This window comes from Podarcis muralis, chromosome 2 (assembly GCF_964188315.1).
Source record: "Podarcis muralis chromosome 2, rPodMur119.hap1.1, whole genome shotgun sequence".
NCBI lineage: Eukaryota > Metazoa > Chordata > Lepidosauria > Squamata > Lacertidae > Podarcis > Podarcis muralis.
The window spans coordinates 73,606,257-73,628,166 of record NC_135656.1 but is presented as its reverse complement, the minus strand read 5'-3'; the positions used below and the strand labels follow the sequence as shown (position 1 = coordinate 73,628,166).

Sequence of the window (21,910 nt, the reverse complement as noted above, 5' to 3'; positions counted from 1 at the left end):
CTCTTTCTGTCTTCAGTGTTACAAAGTTTTGGCAGCTGCAATGACATCTTTGAAAGGTCGGCCTTCAGTCAGTGGTGGAAACTATGAAGCCGTCAATTATTTTATATTGAATCCCAAATCTATTACAATGGGCCAGCTGTATGGAGAGTTTGACTTGTTGACTCATGAATGGTAAAAGATAAAAACTGTCCTTATCTGTTCTAGATGGCTTCTGGTCTGCTCGTGTTCCTTTTCTAGGAATTATAAGCTCTGTATAAACTGAAATTTAAGAAAGCTCCCCTTTTGTTAGGCATAACTTTAGCTAATGCCCATATATTTTGATTGTGCTTTTCTATTGCCTAAGAAAATCCATAACACTAAATGGATAACTGGCTGGCTCATGCACTTTTTTTTTGAGCTTTCTACGTTGGGTTTTTGCTGATGAGCCTGTGTAAGTAACATGAAAGAGATATTCAAGGCATTAAAAGCTAATGAGAACTGGACACTAAACATGCATCTGCATCTGCAAATGTGTCCTCTCATTCATTAATCATTGGAGTTGTCATTTTTTATTCTGATGGCCTCTACACAAGGAAGGCAGAACTATTTAAGGAGATTTTTCTTCCCTTCCCTTAAACTTGGCCATCTCACCACACTCTGGGTAAAAGGTTTAGAGATGAACTGATGGAGACTGGTTCTATGGATCACTACAATCACATATCCATCTTCAGGAGTGAAGTAATAGAGATGGCCATAAAAACACAGCCCATGGAAAAACTCCACTATAATACTGTTTTTCTGTTTGCTACATCAAGTACATACATCAATACTGTATGTGTGTATGCCAAGTAAATGTTCTGCAGACTTGGGCTGAAGTGCATATTTATGAAACCTGTTTCATAGCATATTATGGTTAAGTGTGGTGACTTATTTACAATACTGTTTTTGCTCAGTGTTCTTTCCAGCTGGGCCTCTGAGGGTTTTATTTTCTTTTGATCTTGTAAAAAGAAGACCATGCATATACTAAGTGTATGGATAAACAAAAATGAGCAATAATTATAGCAGTTTTACACTGATAACAACAATTATTGATTGAGAAAGATAAAATGTTGGACTGCCTCCAGAGATAAAACATTTGAGCTACATCCAGAAGCAATTGATGCCTTTGCATTTCTGGCAGTGAATAATTACATGCATTGACACTTCATTTGCTCTGATCAAAATAATCAAATAGGGAACTTTTTTTTAAAAAAAAGGCAGATTCTGCTTTATTGATCTTCAAAACAGCAGAAGCCTGCATACTTATGTGTGATGTGGAGAGAGAAGTTTGGGTTCACAGATGTGATGCTGTCATAAATTGTACTGGGCATTGCTAGATGGAAGTGTGCAACTATTTGGTTGACTCCTGTATATCTCCTCCCCACCTCATAGGACAGATGGGATTCTTCCTGCTCTTATCCGAGTGGGAGCCATAGCTACTGATCATAAAAAGAAATGGTACATGTTTGACGGTCCAGTTGATGCTGTTTGGATTGAAAATATGAACACTGTGCTGGATGATAACAAGAAGTTGTGTCTTAGCTCTGGTGAAATCATTAAACTAACAGAGGTATCTTTCTCTTTCCTCCTTTTCGTTTCCTGGTATCTACACACACAATCATTTGTAAATGTATAGTCTGCTTTTCTCTGAGAAAGAGGAATATTTGGTTGAAATGTAGACATTGGATTTTAGCAGGCCCAAATTACTGTATTTAGAACACAATTCTAGTACTGCTGGATACTGCTGACCAGCACTGTGATTTCACTAATACATAATCCCACTTAATGAAGGATTGGAGATTTAGGATCCTCTCCACACTATGTACCTTTTGTGAAAAGCTGTAGGAAACAGTTTTGCCCCTTTCCTCTCATTTCCAGGCAATGACTATGATGTTTGAAGTGCAAGATTTAGCTGTTGCTTCCCCTGCCACTGTTTCCCGGTGTGGCATGGTATACCTGGAACCCAGCATTTTGGGATTACAGCCCTTCACTGAGTGCTGGCTGAAGAGAATCCCAGACATTATGAAGCCATTCACTGAAGCCCTTGACTCGCTTTTCAGCAGATTCCTAGAGGTGAACCATTACAATATTCCTATATTTTGATTCAGTGTAGAATCTGTAAGTCAGCCTAGCCTTTAGCCAAACAAGGGGATATGAACCTATCAAGTTTGCCTTTATTAGTTTTGGGGCAGCTGGTGAACACAGTTTATTAGATGACAGGAACTTCACCTGTGCGGTACAAGAGCTATAATCTTCCAAAATGCCAATTTATTGTTATTTGGCTTGCAGTGGGAAAGTTCTCTGTGAATTGAGCCCTGTCTCTTTTGCTTCCAAGTTTAGCAACCGGATTGCTTTTAAGATTTTACGGTTGTGTATTCATGGTGATTTGTTTTTTTAATGGCATTTTCTCACTTTAGGTTTTTGTGGCTCTTGCTTTCATTACTTTGTGAAGTGATTTGTTAAAATGGCATTGGCTAGTTAGCTCATTTTCATGTCTCCTGGTCACTTTTTCCTCCATATTAACAATCAACAGGTTAAGACTAATAACAGTCTTCGCTCAATGGCCAAACTAAAGTTTCTCTGGTGCTTTTCCTTCCTATATGATGTTGCCTCAGAAGTACATATAGTTTTGAATCCCCAGCCTTGCCATATCAAGTGTGCCCTTGCAGAATGGGAGAAATTCAGTATAGAACTAAGTGGGGCATATACGTTCATGGAAAAATGTCCACTTGTGCAATAAGACTTTCAGCGCTGTCTTCATGTAAACCTGTGTGGGTTTTCTCCCAACCCTCCAGAGCAGAATTAGGGGTGCAGGGAACATTCTGGGGGAGGAGAGTCCCATTGTGTGAATGGACCTCATTCTGTGAACACAACTTTGCTGAGTTTTAATGATTGGTTTTCTGTATTTTTATTGATTCTAGTTTTTCTTTGTAAGCCGCCTTGAGTCCCATCAGAGGAAAAAAGGCCGGAAAAGCATAATTATATAACAACAACATTTAACTCTTGATCTTCTGAACCCTTTCAGGACTCTATCAGATTTGTCCGAAGTTCAGTGAAGGAAATAATTGCCTCTACAGATGCTAACCTGACAATGAGTCTTCTCAAGTTGTTGGACTGTTTCTTTCAACCCTTCATTCCCGTTGAGGTAGGGCTGGTGTAGCTGTTGATGCTCAGGGTCCTACCAGGCTAAAGTAGAATGGACAACTGGGTCCAATTGAACAGATGGACGTGGAAATAAGTTCTACATTTATTGATAACAAACAGAGGAATTAGCAGACAGAAATGTACTTAAGCTTTGATATTGTTTACTGTGTTATCATTTGTGAATATCTCTTTGATAGGGTCTGATAAGTAAAGCCTAGATGCTAAACCACTTTGGGGTTAATGCTGTGACAGTTGGAATGAATTTGTTCATCAGGGACTTCATGCTCCAACTGGGTTACAATAGATTTCTTTGTCCATAGAGACTGGAGCTACTTTCAGAAAAGGCCTCCAAAATACATGTAGGGAATTTAGAGAGATTTTGCAGATAATCTAAGGTTTTACTTTGTCGCTAATTAACTTGTTCTGCTTCGTTTGTACTGCTAATTGAATCTTCAGGGAATGAAAAGAATCCCTCCAGAGAAAACAGCCCGTATTGGTGAACTGATTGAACCGTGGTTCATATTTGCTTTGCTCTGGAGTGTGGGTGCGACTGGGGATGCCCAAAGCCGTGTGGCCTTCAGTGTTTGGTTAAGGAACAAGATGGCAGACGAGAAGGCAAGTTGATGGAAATGACATCTGCTCCTAAAGGCAGCTATGGGGCTCCTGTATTTCCAGAATTTGTGTGAGTTCCTTGTTTCTGCTGTCTCACAGATTAACACTGCCTGTCTTCTGAATCATTATTTTGGGAGATACTGGAAAATATAGCAACTTTAACTAAATAAACAGGATGGAATCACTCTGAAGTTGTTTCCACACACTACATTCTTTATATTAGTCTCTTCTGAAGTAAAGCTAGCTGTGATGTTCACTGCCTGTTTTCTTCCCACAGATTGAATTATTGTTCCCAGAAAACGGCTTGGTCTATGACTATAAACTGAACGATGCTGGAATTAGCAGCATTGAGGAAGAAGAAGATGAAGAGTTTGTTAACATGGTAAATGAATTCTCATTGGGGGATTCAGATATCCCACCCCTTGAAAACATGCAGGAGGGGCCACATGAGCTAAACTTTGACCCAGTCGGCATCCCCCACTTGAATGAGGGAGCTTTATCTGTTACATCGGTGCATGCATAGATGTACACAGTAGCCAAATGTACAGATGTTGGAGGGGTGTGGCCACCAAGGAAATTGGCAGGAGCAGGACTAACCTTCTTGGGCCTGCAGCCCTCCTCACTCTATAGAATCATAGAACTGTAGAGTTGGAAGGGACCACAAGGGTCATCTACTCCACCCCCCTGCAATGCAGAATATTTTGCCCCAACATGGGGCTCAAACCCACAACCCTGAGATTAAGAATCTCATGTTCTAAGGATGGAGCTAGTGTTATTTTTCCTCCCCACCCCCTTTTTTCTTTTGGAGGAGGCAAATGAGAGAGGACATTCTGACTGTTTGTGGGGGGAGGGTTGGCAAAATGATTTAGATAATTTAGAGGGGGATAAGGGCTTAAGGGTAACCTACTCTTTTTCTTGTCCTCTCCCCCACCCCCACTAAATGCATCTTGTCACAACACTAGCATCATTTCTATTTTTTTATTTCTATTAATTTTATAACCATACAGCACAGCATACACATCAAGCATAGTAACATTATTAAATTTTGATACTCCAGTTTTGTTTTAATAATTGACTTCACCGTACAAACGAATCTTAATTTTAATGCAAGAATAGAATAAATATAGTACAATCTTGCACATTTTGTATTGTAACAGCAGTGAAACAGTGTTAAATAATTCTGAGCATCATTTTTAAAGTAAAGAGAAAAGTCCTTGTGCCATTGCCACCAGAGTAATCACCTTTAAGCAACTCCTACCCCTCAGCATTGAAATCCTCGCCTGCCTCTGTTCCTTAAATCTTACTCTCTTTCCGCATTTAGGAAAATGGTGGTTGGGGGAGGGGAAAATCCCAGATGTAGTTTCAGTGAGACTTTGTCATGGTTAAGATTGGACTGGTAAAGGGAAGTAGACTTACTGGAATCTCTGGAACATCACTGTAAATTTCCCCAAGATTCTACTGCTGAGGTTCTTTGCAAACTTAATCCTGTATTCAGTTTCTATATTGGCTCGGATGTATTTAAGAAACTAATTACAGGATGTTTTAAGCCTCTATCTGTCCTTCCCATCAAATGTACCTGTGTCTCTTAGGTGTGCTGGGAGAACTGGATGGATTTCTCTTCATCATTTACCATGGTGCCTGATACCAGCTTTTGTGACATTATTGTTCCCACAATGAACACTGTCCAGATGGCTTTTCTGCTGGAGCTCTTGCTCACAAACCACAAACCAGTAAGTTTCCTGAATTTCAAGTGGAGTTAAGTTAGCATTGTAGAAAGGCAAATATTCTGTTGCTCAGTCAAGCCAGCACTAGTACTTTGCTCAAAATGTCCCTCCAAATGGCTACTCAGTAGACTTTATTTGCCTCCGCTTCTGCATTCATTCATTCATTTATTAGTTTGATCTACTAGAGAAGAGGTTCTCAAATGCCATTCAGCTTTATTCAGGCAGTCTCATGAAAAGATTGTGGAAGAAAATATCAGTACATGGCCCTGTACTTGATTATTAGTTTTTCTGACTAAGGCTGGATTATTAAACAGCCAACAAGGTCCTGGTCTAGAGCCTCTGCTCTTCATAATATGCCTTTGGTATAATCTACTTAATGTTTATGCAGACCTCTAAACAGCTTAGCCTAAGGTCCATAGTTTCCACAAAGTGCTGTTTTTTACAATGATCACTATGCAGAAGAATGTTATTAAAATATGAGTTAGTATATTTGATTTTGTTCTGCTTCGATTTGCAGAACAAAAAAAGGCTGTTAAGTCATTCAGTGAAACCCCCAGCAATTTTTGAGTACGGTTCTACTGCAGCAATAAACAAAGGAATCTCAAAGACACAGTTTTAAAAGCACTATAGAGTCACAATGGACTGTCAAAAACACTACTAATTGGCAAATGAGTCTGTGAAGGTGTGATTACAGTCTGCACACATCCCCCAATAGTGACAGTTTTTCTCTCTTCCAAATTGTAGATTCTTTGTATTGGACCCACAGGAACTGGAAAGACCCTCACAATAGCAGATGAGCTTCTGAAGAACCTGCCACTAGAATTTATCAGCCATTTTCTTATGTTCTCTGCTCGAACCTCAGCCAACCAGACTCAAGATCTCATTGACAGCAAACTGGATAAAAGGCAAAATTCTTTGTTGCAATATTTCTGCTGCTGATATACCACTTTGTTCATATTTATTTTATTTGCTTTTTTAGCATTTATTAGCAATCCTGTCCAAATTTGCTAAAGAAATTTAAGCATAAAAATGTAAATGATTTTACATAAATTATATAATCAAAGTATAGCTATTTCCCCATCCTGGGAGCAATAGCAGAAACATCAACACTCCCATAGGGTCAGTTCAGTGGGCAAACAGGCATTGGATAAACGCTGATTGAATGCTCTGGCCCTGGGGATTCTTACTTATTTCTGAGTCACTGGATATTTTGATATTACCATTAGTAAACAATCACATACCCTGAATGGAAAACTCTGGGTCGTTCATTGAGTCGCCCCTTGAACTTGGAGGTTTTATTCATATCTATTCAGATTTGCGGCCATACTGTGTTTTATTTATGTTATTCAACATTGATTATCTAGTGACCTTTAGCAGAAAGTTCATAAGAGCACAAGATGAGAAGCCCCGCTGGCTCAGCCCATATGCCTATGGGAAGCCTTCAAGCAGGAGCTGGGTGCAACAGCACTCTCCAAACTTGTGGTACCTAGAAACTGGCATTAAGATGCACATTGCTTCTCATAGTGGAGGTAGTATTCTTGGAAATAATTCATAGAATTGTAGAGTTGGAAGGGACCCTGAGGATCATCTATGCAGGAATATGCAGCTGTCCAAAACAGGGATTGAACCTGTGGCCTTGGTGTTGTCAGCACCATGCTCTAACCAACTGAGCCATAGTGGGGGAGGTATGTGTATACATGGTATACATACAGCAACACTCTTGTGTTTCTTTTTGCTACGATTGCTGTTGATGCTGCTGTTACAATGTCTTGCCCACCCTTCACCATAAGGTTCCTGGGCAGGTTACAGTAATTTAAAAATCCAATATTAACAACAGTTTAAAACAAATTACAGTTCTAGGAATAGGGTGAATCCTAAATATATATATTGCAAGCATCAATAGTGTAGGTGCCAGGAGGGAATTAGGGCTGCCATAAACAACACCCCCTTTCCTGGGCTCCAGCCGCACAAACATCTGAGGGTGCTGCAACTACCAAGAGGTCCCTGTTTGCTGATCTTGATATGCAAGAGTCAAGATCAGCACTGAGGAGCATATTCTACACCTGAGAGACTATCGTATTTTTCGCTCTATAAGACGCACCAGACCACAAGACGCACCTAGTTTTTGGAGGAGGAAAACAAGAAAAAAAATATTCTGAGTCTCAGAAGCCAGAACAGCAAGAGGGATCGCTGCGCAGTGAAAGCAGCAATCCCTCTTGCTGGCTTCTAGGATAGCTACACAGCCTGCATTCGCTCCATAAGACGCACACACATTTCCCCTTACTTTTTAGGAGGGAAAAAGTGAGTCTTATAGAGCAAAAAATACGGTAATACTTTCCCAGTCAGCATTAACGGATTATACATGGATTCACCAACCAATCGACAGGCTCATCATGTTAAATGTATAGTCTCTTCAGCAGCCTTTCCCCCCAAATTGTGCCTTGACTGCAGTATTTTCATCATGTGTTCCACTGTGATGTGGTTTTTATTCTTGTCTGTTTCTGTATAGGCGCAAGGGAGTTTTTGGCCCTCCACTTGGCAGATACTTCATATTTTTCATTGATGACCTGAACATGCCCGCGCTAGAGACCTATGGTGCCCAGCCACCTATTGAGCTTCTTCGGCAATGGATGGATCATAATGGCTGGTACGATAGGAAACAAATTGGTATGACATACTTTCTTTACTTAATTTACCTAATTATTCTTTACACAAATACTTTCCGTTCCAGGCCAGCCAGGCTAGTTCTGAAGTAACCTGCCTCTGGTGCACATACAGCTTTTCTCCCACTGGAGTCTTGGCATTCATACCTTCTCTCATTTTTCTGTGGAATGTTTTGTCAGGTACCTTTAAGAAATTAGTAGATATTAACTTTGTTGGTGCCATGGGACCGCCGGGTGGAGGAAGAAATGCAATCAGCTCACGCCTCACCCGCCATTTCAATTATCTATCTTTCACTGAACTGGAGGATAGCAGCAAGAAGAAAATCTTTTCCACCATTCTAGACAGTTGGATGGGTGAGTTATGAAAATACATTTCCCCTTTTTTTACATAGCTCTCATATGCCCTGTGACTGAGAAATGTTTGATAGTGGAATGTGACACCATTTTTCTTTCTTGATTATTTTAGCTGGACGTCTAGGAGAAGTATGTTACAGAGAGCCAGTTCGTAAGTAACCTGAGCACAAGTTAATCAATTGTCTTATGTAAGGCTTGGGGAAATAAGTCATTTGCTTGATGGTGATGATAGAAGATTTTGGACCAAAAGCATTAAGAGAGTGGTCTTTGCTTCAGCAGATGGATGCCCATTTCTTCAAACACAATAACATGGATAAGCCTAAGTATGCCAATTTTTGGCTTACCTAAGGGAGCTCCATACTTTATGCTGCAGGCACATGTCCTGTCTGTACACTAGTGTTGGACCAGAGTTCCCTGCAGGAACCATGTGACTTGTGGACAACACCCATTTGTTTGTGCTACAGCCTCCCAACTGATTATACATGCATGCATCTCACAAGATAGTTCCCTGGCAGCCACATTATGGAGAAAAGGCAGCCACACATAACCTCAAAGTAAGATAGTAATAGAAACAGACCCTTCTGTATTTTTTCTAATCTGGTTTAAACAATTCTCGCTCAGCAGGTGCCAGTTTCTCTAGTTGGAAAACTTGAGTTTTTGATATGGGGATAATGTATGCAGAATTCTTAACAGTGCAAGAAAAAATCTGGGGTTAAGCTGAATTTGAATCTTGACAAGATCAAAGTCCTGTGGGTTGGTGGTTCCCAGGTTCAGGAATTGGATAGTATGCCATTGTTAGAATTCTGTTTATCTCTGCTTAAGTTATTACCTGCAATTTTAATTGTACTATGATTTAATTTTAGTATGCCAACTTGAGACTGATGTGGGAGGCACTATAAAAAGTCTTAATTAATAAATTGTGTGGTTGTACTACAACTGCAGGGTGGCGCTGTGGGTAAAATCCTCAGCGCCTAGGGCTTGCCGATCGAAAGGTCGGCGGTTCGAATCCCCGCGGCGGGGTGCGCTCCCGTTGCTTGGTCCCAGCGCCTGCCAACCTAGCAGTTCGAAAGCACCCCTGGGTGCAAGTAGATCAATAGGGACCGCTTACTAGCGGGAAGGTAAACGGCGTTTCCGTGTGCTGCACTGGCTTGCCAGATGCAGCTTTGTCATGCTGGCCACGTGACCCGGAAGTGTCTCCGGACAGCGCTGGCCCCCGGCCTCTTGAGTGAGATGGGCGCACAACCCCAGAGTCTGTCAAGACTGGCCCGTACGGGCAGGGGTACCTTTACCTTTACCTTTTACTACAACTGCACATTAGGCAGTAATATAGATTGTGAGGATGGGGAACATCTTCTGTGAGATAAAGTCATTGGTAAATCTGTTTTAGCTACGGTGATCTAACTATGTCTCAAGCTAGCCTGCCCTCTTTCTATGTGATCGCTCATGGTTCTTCCTTTCCTGAAAAGCCCCCACTGCAATGCTGACTATCTTTTGGGTTTTTTAGCTGGATGTCCACAGGTGCAGGACTTAAGCGAACCCCTTGTTGATGCAACTATACGAGTGTATTCCACTATCACATCCCAACTGTTGCCTACTCCAGCAAAATCTCACTATACATTTAATTTGAGGGATCTGTCCAAGGTTTTCCAGGGCATGCTCATGGCAGAACCTGCCAAAATTATGGTAAGTGCTCCCTTCACAATATCTGCTCTGTGACAGGAATTTTAGTTGCTGGAAATTGCATATTATTTCTCGATAAAATGACATACTGAATAGTTATCCCTTTGTTGTGTGCACTGCATACCACTGCACTAAGTGCAAGCAATAAGGCACAATCTAGGCCTGATTGTGGGGATCTGGGGCAAAATATTGGGGTTGCTTTTTTCTCTCTTGTTGGCAGCAGCAAGTGTATCACACCTCTTTCATTCACTCATAGTCCCCCTTCCTCAGGAGAACTTTATTCTGCAGTATCCATGGTAGAGCTTTACCACAAACCCAGTACAATCGAGCTTGGGTGTCCATGGGTCCCTCATATATCTAGCAATAAAATCTGAGTGAGTGGATTTAACTACAGATCTCCACCTCCCAATTTTCTCAAGTTTTGGCCAGCCATTCTTACAGTGCAATCCTAAGTGGGGCGTGGGTGGAGATGTGTGGCAGACTTTCCTTTTTTCCCCTTTCCTTGAGTGGATCTTTATTTTTTTAAAAAACAAAGAAACAAACCCACTCCAGTGGAAGGAGAATTAGTTATACCAGGTCTAGACTGGCATAGGAGAGGGACCCAATTCTGGGACCTCTCTGAAGAACAGAGGGGCCTGTGATCTAGCAGATCCAAGGCCACCCCTTCTGTGCACCAGAACTCTCCATTTCAAAGCCCGACACTGACTAATTGTAGCAGAAACTCTACCAGCAGCAGAGCTAAACCCACAGAGCTTTTTGAAGACGTAGGAGGGGTCTCCATGGCGGCATATCCTATGCTAGCAAAACTGGTCTGTGTTATGGGGAGAGACCCGTTGTCCTCTAAACCCCTCCAATCAGCAGATCTGGGGTTTAGATTTGCTCTGGTAGTTTAGAAACATTTTCTTATAAATCTGGTTGGGAAAGGGTTGTTTTTAACACCGTAGGGTCAGTGTCTTAGGGGGAAGAATCAACGTGGAACAAGAAATAACATTCTTTGGGGTTGTGTGAGTAATAACGAAAGGTTGTTTAAGGTTGTCACTGGAATTATTTGCCAGGATAAAGCGGACCTGCTGAGGCTGTGGTATCATGAGAGTTGCCGTGTGTTTCGTGACCGTCTGGTTAATGAGGAGGACCGAACTTGGTTTGATGACTTGATGAAGAGCGTGATGTCTGAATGGGATACCACCTTTAAGGAAGTTGTTCCTTATGAGCCCCTTCTCTATGGGGATTTCATGAACCCAGGTTCTGATGTGAAGCTTTATGAATTAATTGCAGAAAGAGAGAAGGTAGGATTCATAAGATGCTTCTCCATTTTTGTACTTCTTCCATCTTTCATTCCTTTGTGCACAACATATAAGATGGGCGCAGTTAATAAAAGCATTGGGTGTCCAGAGCTGAGTTTCTAGAATATACTTTATGCATGGCAAGCCTATACTAGAAGTGATTATGATTTTCAGAGGAAAGAAACAACAACAAGGTTGTACAAGGATAGACTGAGCACTAGAAGCATGCTGAGAATGATAGATGAACATGGATGGAAGAGGATAGAACAGACCTAGATAATGCTGTTTCCTCTGACTGCCCCCTGTGTTCAGGCAAGTAATAAAGAACAGTTGGGAATCTGCTATGCAGATGACTTTAGCACAGTACTTGGGCTTGGAAAATGCAATAAACTAGGAAGAGGAACAAGTTTAATGTTCATAGTACTGCAGCGGATGCCATTAAAATCTGTACAGGTGACCTTTGCAGGTAATTATCCTTCCTGTAGAACTCCCAACTGGAAGGATATTGTGCATACTGAGAAAATGTTAATTAAGCAAAGGGTAAAAATATAACGATTTTAATAAGGAGCAGTGTACTTTGCATTCACTGCCATGTAGTCAAGGATAATAATAACAGTATGTCTTCTTTCATGATCACTAAGTGAATTATAGATAATTAATCCAGCCTCTTAGGTAGACAGATGTTCATCACACCCATTGCCCAGATAGATAAAATGTGGATGAGGGATTAGATAACTTAACCATGTCCATGCTAAACTCAATAGCTAAACAATAGCTAAACTCAAATTGATACTCTGAAATCATTGCAAGTGTGTTGCTCTAATCCTATTGAAATTGGCTGTGATTTACAGTGAACATTATTTAAATGGTTAACTTTATCTGTGAAAGATTTTGGTTGGGGAATTAAAGAAAGGCTGCTTGCTCCTCTTTTTTGATGGGTGTACATCCTAGATCATCTATTTTCATTTTCACTGAGTAGGCTTTCTAAGACAGTGGGTATTTTTTTCACCCCTGTCTTCCCTTATTGACAGGGTCTGATGGGCATAGAGGTGGATGGTCCATTGATGGCCTCCTCAGAGAGGCATGCTTAGTTCCTGCTCCTATTCTTCTCCCTCTCTTTTTGACTATAGCTTATGCACGTGATTGAGGAGTACATGGAGGAATACAATCAGATCAATACTACCAAGATGAAGCTAGTTCTTTTCATGGACGCTATGCAACACATTTGCCGAATCACCCGTATTCTGCGCCAGGCACTGGGCAATGCTCTTCTCTTGGGTGTTGGTGGCAGTGGAAGGCAATCTCTCACCAAATTAGCATCTCACATGTAAGATATGAATGATATTAAAGGTTTCTGAGCCAGTAGATAGTGACAGAATGATCAGAAAGCAATGAGTTTTGGTTTGGGGGTTTTTTGGATTCATGTTCTTCATTTCTGCTTCTGAGTTCAGTTTGCTCACATCATGTGAAGAAAGCTTGACACTGTTCACATCATTTTCCAGCTGTACAGAAAGTGACCATAGTGAAGAAACTGGGATTTTCCTTGCCTTCCCACCCAATGTACGCAAATGCCTCCAGTTCCACCTCGCCTCCACTTTATAACATTGGAATATGGTCTTTGGGCCTATGCACATAGAGCCGGATGGGCACAGGCCTAATCTGTGTAACCATTGCCTCTCAAAATGGGAAGGGAATTGCTCAGATTCTGCCAATATGCATTAGATTTCCGCCACATAGGCCCTATATTCTTATTCTTACTCGACTACAAATGATCGCCAAAGAAGAAGAATATTATTATTTATTAAAAGTTATACCCTGCTTTTCATATCTGGGTCTCAGCTTACAAAAATTAAAATATAAATGCTTAGAGAAGATTTGGTATGCCCCTCACTAATTACCTTCTCCATCAACATGAGAAAAAGCTGTTATGTTCTACCCGAATAGTAGGAATGGTTACACTGGTTGAAGGTCATCAGACTCACCCTAGTTTCTCAGCTTCTTTGGTTAAGTAGTTTTTTCTAGTTCTGTTGTAAAAATTGTTAGATTCTTAGTCTCTTAGGGTCACTGTCGTTGTTTTAATTTGTTAGTTGCCCTTCACCCTAAAGCTCCAGGGTAGGTTACAACAATTGTTAGAGAAGTAGATGTTTGTTTTCTCTCTTTGTGTTTTTGTGTCTTGGTCAACTGACCTGTTTGAGTATGGCAAGGATGCAAACTGGATTCTGCAAGCTGCCTATTTCCCTCAAATTCTTTTTCCTGCCTTTGACCACAAGGTGGCCCCATAACTCTCACAGATTACCTTCTGCCAGTGATACAGAACTACCACTCAGTTAGCAACCAACAGTTCTTTCTGTGTCTTTCTCCCTTGTATACGTATTAGCATATTGTAGCCCATGCCCTGATTATAATCATTTCCTTTTTAGAGCTGATTATGAATGTTTTCAGATAGAACTTTCCAAGAACTATGGGATATCTGACTGGAGAGAAGACCTCAAAAAGATCATGCTGAAGGCTGGTCTGCAAAACTTATCCATTACCTTTCTGTTTACAGATACGCAGGTAATTGAAGCTGTTAGGAATGAAATTTCTTCTTGCGCTGGAGAGCTAAACCTTTAAATGAATGTTGCTCAGATTTGTACCAATTTTGTCACTTACATCTCTTGTTTTATTTTCCCAACTAGTCTTAGCTTAGCAAGTTTTCTTGAAAAACTGAACTTCTGTGTTTTGAGAAAAACTGTGCTGTACCTGATACCTGAATGACTTTTCTCTTGGTGGTACTAAGAACTCTTAACTGTTAAGGAGTTAGATTACTAAACATGTTGGCCAAATTTTACACACATGGGTGCCAACAGGTAAGAATCACAAATATAAATTACACTGATATTTGAGTACCCTGCAAACCAAAAATTGCATAGTGCCTCTGCGGCTTATCCAGATGATCTGTGGTTAGATATGTTGCAGTACAATCCTGTGAAATAATCCCATTTACACAACTTGTTGAAGGACAACAACCATACTTCTAGGTAGTTGTGTACTCCAGTCAACTATATCATACAGGCTCTCTGATAATAATAATAATAATAATAATAATAATAATAATAATAATAATAGCTGGTGGCTTACACAATGGTGTGGCACTGTGCATAAGGGAAGCAATATCAGTTTCATGCACTGGGTCATGCACTCAGCATTTAAATCATTGAAAACATTGCTAGTAATGAGCGAAATAACACATTAGAATGCATAGAACGGCATAAGTATTGGGTGGAGGAAAGGGAGAAAATTCTCATTACAAGCAATATCTAATAGGTGTCAATGCCTTCTAGTAGCAATAAGTGTACCATTGGAGGGGAATTTGCATTTTCCCAGGTACAAAATACAGCCCAGCTAGTATTGGAGAGATGTAATGTCTCTAAAACAGATGTTTAGGGTTGATGGATGGTAAGTGAATTGCAAGTAATAGACAGGAAGTGCATATTTATTGTCTTAAGAATGAAATGCCTAGAAAAGTGATCAGAGTTTAGGATTGGATCCAAAAGGTGGGACTCAAATGTTAGTCTAATTTCTGAATTACTACTTCACATTAACAAAGTAGGGATTCCGCACTATTCTCTCTCTGATGCCGATCTCATCCCATCAGTTAGGCTATTTCTCATTATTTACACAACCAGTGTTCTCACTGTGACTTACATTTCAGTGATTTTCAATAGGAAAATCTAAGTAACGAAGATGAGATCTTTAGTGGGTAAGTAGATGAGGTTAAAATGAAAGGCACAACATTATTACTGCCGATAGAAGCCTTTTAATTTTTTTCTTTAGATTAAAAGTGAGTCCTTTCTTGAGGATATCAACAACCTGCTGAATTCAGGAGATATACCCAACCTGTATGCCCTGGATGAACAGGACCAGATTATGACCACTATGAAACCGTTAGTGCAGGACCAGGGGCTTCAGCCTACCAAGGCCAACCTGATGGCTGCGTACACAGGGAGAGTACGCAGCAATATCCACACAGTCCTATGCATGAGGTATGAGCTAGCCTAGTCCATTGGGCTAAATGGTGAAGGGGGTCTCTCCAAGCTCCCAAGAGCTTTCTTTACTATCAGTGGTGATCCATGCTACAGGTGGCTGGAATGTAGCAGGAATGGGGAGCCTGTGATCCTTCAGATATTGTTGTTTTTTTCCTTCACTCCTATTTTCCTTACCCTTGAGGTTTGATGTGACTTTTTCAATTATATTTCAGCTAATAGTCTTATAGCTGTGCTATAAATCTTCAAAATAAATATCACTGCATTTTGAACGCTGTATCCATAGGAGCCATGAAGTTGTGCTGCCCACAATTCTTAGATGGATCAAAGTGTTCACTTACAAAGCGTAGTGCCTATTCCTTCAGGAATAACGGCACATACCATAGTTGCAGCCTTTAGTTTCAATACACATGTAGAAGAGATCTGTAGGGCACCTAATTTGAATGTCAACATTTGGGATGATTGCCTTGTGGAAACATTAATGAGTATAAAGGCTTTGCTGGTGAGGTGGGAATTCTCCATCCCCAGTGGTTTAGTGTAATATATTAGTATAAATTTTAATTGTGGTTTTCTGAATGTGCCTAGCATGGCCTTTGCTGTTAAAAGAATTCCCTGCAGTACATCCAAACTAGAGATATTTGGCTTAGTTGAAGCCTATTCTAATAAGGTTTTTCTCATTCTTTACTGCTTCCTCATTCTCCAGTCCTATTGGAGAGGTATTCCGAGCACGGCTCAGACAGTTCCCATCTCTGGTGAACTGCTGTACCATTGACTGGTTTAATGAGTGGCCTGCAGAAGCCCTGGAGTCTGTTGCTGCTTCCTTTTTCAATGAGATCCCAGATACTGATGCCACCCCTGAAATTATACAGGGAATGGTAAGTGACCTCTCCTAAACATCCTCACAACCTCAGATTTTACATATGTGCAAGGAGAAAAAGAGAGCAGCTATCTAATAATTGAATGTTTCATTGTTAGAATTCATATTGTATGAGTCCCTGCTAGTGTTTGGAATAGTTGTCACTTGTCCAATTGGTCCCTGTGTTTCAAGGAAATACTCATATCATAAATGTTTGCTTTACATATTTTGTGCCTCTTGCATGTAGCACATTTCATAGTCATTCTCTGCCTTCCTTCTGTTGAGAAACCTCTTCCGACGTCTGTTTCCTCCCCCTTATAGATTGAGATGTGTGTGGAAATCCATCAGAGCGTAGCACTTAAGTGCAAGGTGTATCTGGCGGAATTGGCAAGGCATAATTATGTCACTCCCAAAAGCTACCTGGAGCTGCTCGGCATCTTCACCACCTTGATAGGTGCAAAAAAGCAGGAGCTCAAAGTTGCCAAAACCAGGATGAAGAGTGGGTTGGACAAAGTGAGTTGCTTCAGTCTTGGGGTTCTTGAAGACTGCGCTTAGAGCCATAGACCGATTTCTCCTTTTCAGCAAAACACATCATAAAAGGTTCCCTCCACCACCACACACTCATAAGTTTGGAATATCAGCTTGGGCCTGATGTATAGTGTGTCACTGTGCTGATTACTTGCAAAAGCATTGTCATTGCTTGTGAAAGTCAATGTTTGGAAGCCTCCTGTAGAGAAACTATCAATATTAAGTAAAAAGTGGTCTGGGATAATGGGAGTTGTAGTTCTGTAACATCTGGAGGGCCACAGGCTCCCCATCTCTGAGATGCATAGTCTTCAAGTCTTGATGGTCATCTACCAAATAGCTGTTCAAACTGTCAGAGTTACTAATTTGTGCTAAGAAGACAGTGTTATATACATGCAAGGTTCCAGCTTTTATGTACAGGGCAATAACATCCAAAGTGGTTAGTTTATGATAAGTCATTTAGTGGACATTCCTTTCAAACCTGTTGGTCCATAAGGGTTGGAATTCCCACAGAAACATGTTGATTGGCTGAAGGGAATATTAGACCAGGCTCAGGACTGTAGGAAGATCAGTCTTCAGTAAGTTCAGTGAGGGAATTCAGAAGGAAGCCTAGAGAGAGAACCCAAAGCTGCCTGCCCCAGCTGGCAGCTGCTGAAGAGTGAGAGGTCAACGTGGAAGGCTCTAGATGCTCAACACAGAGGGTGCCTGTATGACTATAACTGGAATAACAGCATGCATCACATTAAACACTACCAAAATAAGACTAAAGAATGATTTAACATGTAAAAATATAAAACTGAAAAACACCCAGAATAAAATCCAGCAGAATAAAATATCTGAAAAACACTCAGAATAAAATTCAGCATGCAACCTTCGTATTTTAAGACAGCGATCAGATCAATTAACATGCATCTTCCAAAAAGCCTACAGACAGATATGTTTTTCTTGCCGACTGAAAACTGATTTGCCTAATTATATTTATTTATTTATTTATTTATTTAAGGTAAATGCTATGTCACTGGTGTTAATTACCTCGAATCATTATACACCCAAATATCATTAGTGAAAGTCAATGTATCTGTATTTGGGTGTGAGCAAAGACTTGCCATACCCAAAGTGGTGCCCTCTAGATATTGCTGAACCCATCAGTTCTGCTAGCATGGCCAGTGGTCAGGGATGCTGAGAGTTGAAGGGCACCAACTTGGGAAGGTTGGCGTACACTCTTTTCTTCACTGTGTAAATGTGTAAGGCTATAAAAGAGAGAGAGAAGGAATGAAGATAAAGCCATATATTGGTGTTCTCTTTTCCTTTACTGAGTGCAGTTCACCCTGGTCTTATGTGAAACTGAGACTTTTAGTAGCACATTATATTTTATATTTAAAAAAAGCAAAACCCACAACCTGAAACAAGCTTTGGGCATATAGTGCTACTCGTAGGGAAATGCTGCCAGTTTTCATGCAGAAAAGTGGCAGCATGGAATAACAACAAAGAAAAAGCAATGCTAAAATAATGTTTGAAAACATGGCTGGGCCAAGTAAAAGTTAAGCAGTTTTAATACCATTGATTTTGGTGGTGGAATTGAGCACCTGCGTGGAACTCTGACACTGAATTAACTGTGGCTTGGACTGGATTGTGCTTTAGAATTTGATTAATAGAAGAGACTTTCCAGTGGAGCCCAGAATAAACAACAGGTTCTCTTTTCAAGCAGCTTGAAGCTACTTCTGAGGTTTTTCCTTTACTATCTGTACTGTTTTCAGCGTTGTAGCAACAGATTGTTTTCCTCTTCGCTAGACACGTTCAATATGAGACTGACTTCCCCCTCCATTTCTAGCTTTTGCGAACAGCAGAAGATGTAGCAAAAATGCAGGAAGAGCTAGAATTAGCACGCCCCCTGCTGGCTGAGGCTGCCCAAGACACACTGGTAACCATGGAACAGATACAGGTATGCAGCGGACCTTCAGACACTCTTGCAAAAGAGGCTGATGGGGCCCTGGTGAAACAAGAAGGGCTTTGTGGTGATACTTTGCCTTGTTAGCTCTAAGTTGGAGAAAGGGAGGCCAATGTTGCACCTCTGCCTTGTTTTCACACAATACAAGTCCTACCATTAAAATAATGGGGCGACACATTTGCCACAAGGACAGAACACTTTTGTTCTTTACTGCAAAAGGGGGTGCCATTTGGGTTTGTTCTTTTGGCTCCAAAATGGCATGACCTGGCCTTTATGCTAAACTCCAAATATTTAACCTTGCTATGTGAGGTGCGATGCTTATTTCAGACAATCATGTTCATAAGAACGACAATCTCTTTATCTTTAGCCATGCAATACTACTTCCCAAGTGAGACAGGTAGCCAATCATTGCAGACTATCATTCTGTATCAGCAGTGTTCCTTCCTGTTCAGAGTGCTGGTCAGCCATATCTGCTCCTGGCTCTTTTGAGAAAACCATGCCCCTTGGGTTGTGGTTGTTGTTGTTGTGCTAGAACGTTTTTATGCTTTGGCAAACAATGAACTTATTAACACATCATGGTAAACCATAAGTAATAGTTTACTGTGAATACACTAATCTTGCTTGCTTTTTTCCTTCCTGCAAATGAGCAGAAGGAAAACAGACAAACCTCTGACTTAAAGTTTCATCTGAATTAGTGCTCATGGTTTGCTTCACTCCAAACAAACACTGATCTCCTGTCAAAGTTTTCCTTTGGCTTAAAGTGGGCTTGGGGCTTTTTTTTCGGGGGCGGGGTGGGGAGTGCAACAAGCCACAATCCTGTATTCAGATGTAATCCTAAAACAACTGTTGTGGTTTGTCCCCCCCCCCCCCGTGTGCTAATGAGAGCCATGTATTTAGGGCTAGCCGTTAACTATGGTTTACCATGGCAGCAGACTGGGTCTCTGACTGATGCAGAAAAGGTGCTTCTAATCTAGCCAGTCCTGAAAGCATTCATGATTCCAAATACCTTTGTGCTGCTGCAGGTAGACACAGCTGTAGCAGAAGAAACACGGAATGCTGTGCAGGCAGAGGAAATGAAAGCCAAAGTCAAAGCTCAGACCGCTCAGGCTATTGCTGATGACGCACAGAAGGACCTGGCAGAAGCCCTGCCTGCCCTGGATGCTGCCCTTGCCAGCTTGAGGAACCTCAACAAAAATGATGTTACAGAGGTAACAGAGTTGAGAAATAATAGCTTTTAACAATACTTTCAAGAAGAACACTAGTTATACTGTCTGTGCTTTACCATGGATACAGGTTCAATAGTAATCCCCTAAACACCCACCCATTCTGATTTTCAAACTTTTTTTCCTTGTGAGTTGTAGCAGCTTATTCCTTTTGATGACTGTCCCTGAAGAGGAATAATCTAATCCTTTTCAGCCAAAGGTATGTAGTGCCTTTGGGTACTGCACACTGGCAGAGGGGTCATATCCAGTGTGCACGCTCTCTCCCCCACATCCATCACATACACAGATATGTAGATGCATATACACAGATCAAACATTGCCCCTCGCTCATCAAATGATAAATCTGATGAGGAGGGATGAAAAGCAGTCTGCACCTGCCAGAGAGGCTGAAACGATGGGTATCAGCATCCCTCTACCACCTTAACCCTTTGGACTCGAATGGTTTTATAGTAATGTTAGCATCTGGTTACATTTCACTAGATGAGATGAGTAAGGGAAGTAAAAGCCTAGTTCACATCACACAGCACAATCCTGTTTGTGTCATTTCAGAAGTTAGTCCTATTGAATTCAAAGGCCAACTCCCTTTTGAATAGATTATTGAGCCACTGCAAAGCTTCCTAGCTGGGAAGAACATTGACATCTGCTGAATACAAGCAGAAAATTAGTGCTACAGATCCTTGTCTCGTTTTCTGTTCACTGGACATTTGAAGGTACATGCTGGGTTACTACCTACTATTATCTGGCACTTCCAGAAAATTTAGAGGGACTATTGTCAATTATGTTCCCCCTGTTCAAGGACTGTTCCAAGAGTTGGGTTTATTTAGCCAGCTGTCAATTTGACTGATGTTGTAGTCAGTGCCTAGAGATGATCTTAAGAGTAGCGTCATATAGAGATTTTTAATTCTCTAGATGTGTATTTTTGCTACGCATGTGAAGACTTATTGTTAGTTGGTGCCCATCCCGGCAAGTAGCTCATCTGTATTGTCAGGTGGCAGCAGCAAGTCACCAAAAGCGATGTATAGGTGTATTCAGATATATGCAATATCTTTTAGTATGTCTTAAGTGCATAGTGGGAAATGCTGTTATATTGAGCTACTAGTGTATGAAAAAGAGAGCCCCTCCATAACCTTACTTCAGAATTCTGAAACAAAATTATATTGTAACTTATGATAAAATGTGTGGATCCTGTTGCCAATGAAATTATCTAAAAATAGGTTTCTATAGTAAGTGATTATGACCAGTTTCCACCAGGATTCTGCAATGCCTGTCACCATATCCTATTTGAAAGGTAAAGGGAGAATGTGTTTCAATAATTATATTGCAACATCGGCATGTTTCTAGGCTAGTTGGTATAGCCCTTTGCCTAAACAAATAGTTAAAATTAAAGTGAACATTACTTTTATTAGCATATTTCAATGAGTTGTTTTCAATATAAAACAAGCAACATGCTTGAAACTGTTACGCATTATATTTTCAACCATGGAGCTTCTTGTATTACCACAATTTAAGACAGCAAAAATTGGACCCTGACCATTAAACAAAACATTCTTGATTGTGCAGCCATGTTCTTCTTTCATCACAGTTTTTTGAATAACATCAGTAATTGAGATAGAAAAATAGGTAGACAATAAATATGCAGGCAAGCAGAAAAGGGCAGCTCCCCATCTTAGAAGTATGCACTGTAGTTTTTAGTTTTAACCAACATCTCAGCCCACCCATCCATCACTACTTCCATCATTTTACTCAGACTGTGAAGGGAAAAAAACAGACTGTAGTCTAAGAGCCTTTTTTACCAAGTTATTGTAAGGAAGAAACACTGTATATGGAATTAGGTCAAAATCTGTCTATTTTACAA

General features: G+C 40.7%; 1 protein-coding gene and 1 non-coding gene across 3 annotated transcripts in view; one reads left to right on the top strand and one right to left on the bottom strand.

Moving 5' to 3' along the window:
* The window catches only part of DNAH1 (dynein axonemal heavy chain 1), a 115,364-nt gene that overhangs the window by 66,596 nt on the left and 26,858 nt on the right, over positions 1-21,910 (top strand). For both annotated transcript variants that reach the window (XM_028718743.2, XM_028718744.2), the window contains exons 36-55: positions 17-171; positions 1,411-1,588; positions 1,897-2,091; positions 3,044-3,163; positions 3,619-3,777; positions 4,052-4,156; positions 5,364-5,504; positions 6,243-6,403; positions 8,008-8,165; positions 8,342-8,515; positions 8,628-8,666; positions 10,020-10,198; positions 11,251-11,481; positions 12,609-12,805; positions 13,899-14,034; positions 15,295-15,503; positions 16,207-16,378; positions 16,681-16,872; positions 18,716-18,826; positions 19,855-20,040. In XM_028718743.2, coding sequence (XP_028574576.2) covers positions 17-171; positions 1,411-1,588; positions 1,897-2,091; positions 3,044-3,163; positions 3,619-3,777; positions 4,052-4,156; positions 5,364-5,504; positions 6,243-6,403; positions 8,008-8,165; positions 8,342-8,515; positions 8,628-8,666; positions 10,020-10,198; positions 11,251-11,481; positions 12,609-12,805; positions 13,899-14,034; positions 15,295-15,503; positions 16,207-16,378; positions 16,681-16,872; positions 18,716-18,826; positions 19,855-20,040 — 3,198 coding nt within the window. The remainder of the gene's footprint in view (positions 1-16; positions 172-1,410; positions 1,589-1,896; positions 2,092-3,043; positions 3,164-3,618; positions 3,778-4,051; positions 4,157-5,363; positions 5,505-6,242; positions 6,404-8,007; positions 8,166-8,341; positions 8,516-8,627; positions 8,667-10,019; positions 10,199-11,250; positions 11,482-12,608; positions 12,806-13,898; positions 14,035-15,294; positions 15,504-16,206; positions 16,379-16,680; positions 16,873-18,715; positions 18,827-19,854; positions 20,041-21,910) is intronic.
* Positions 7,106-7,180, bottom strand: TRNAV-GAC (transfer RNA valine (anticodon GAC)). The gene has a single exon. It is a non-coding gene; the product is annotated as a tRNA-Val (tRNA).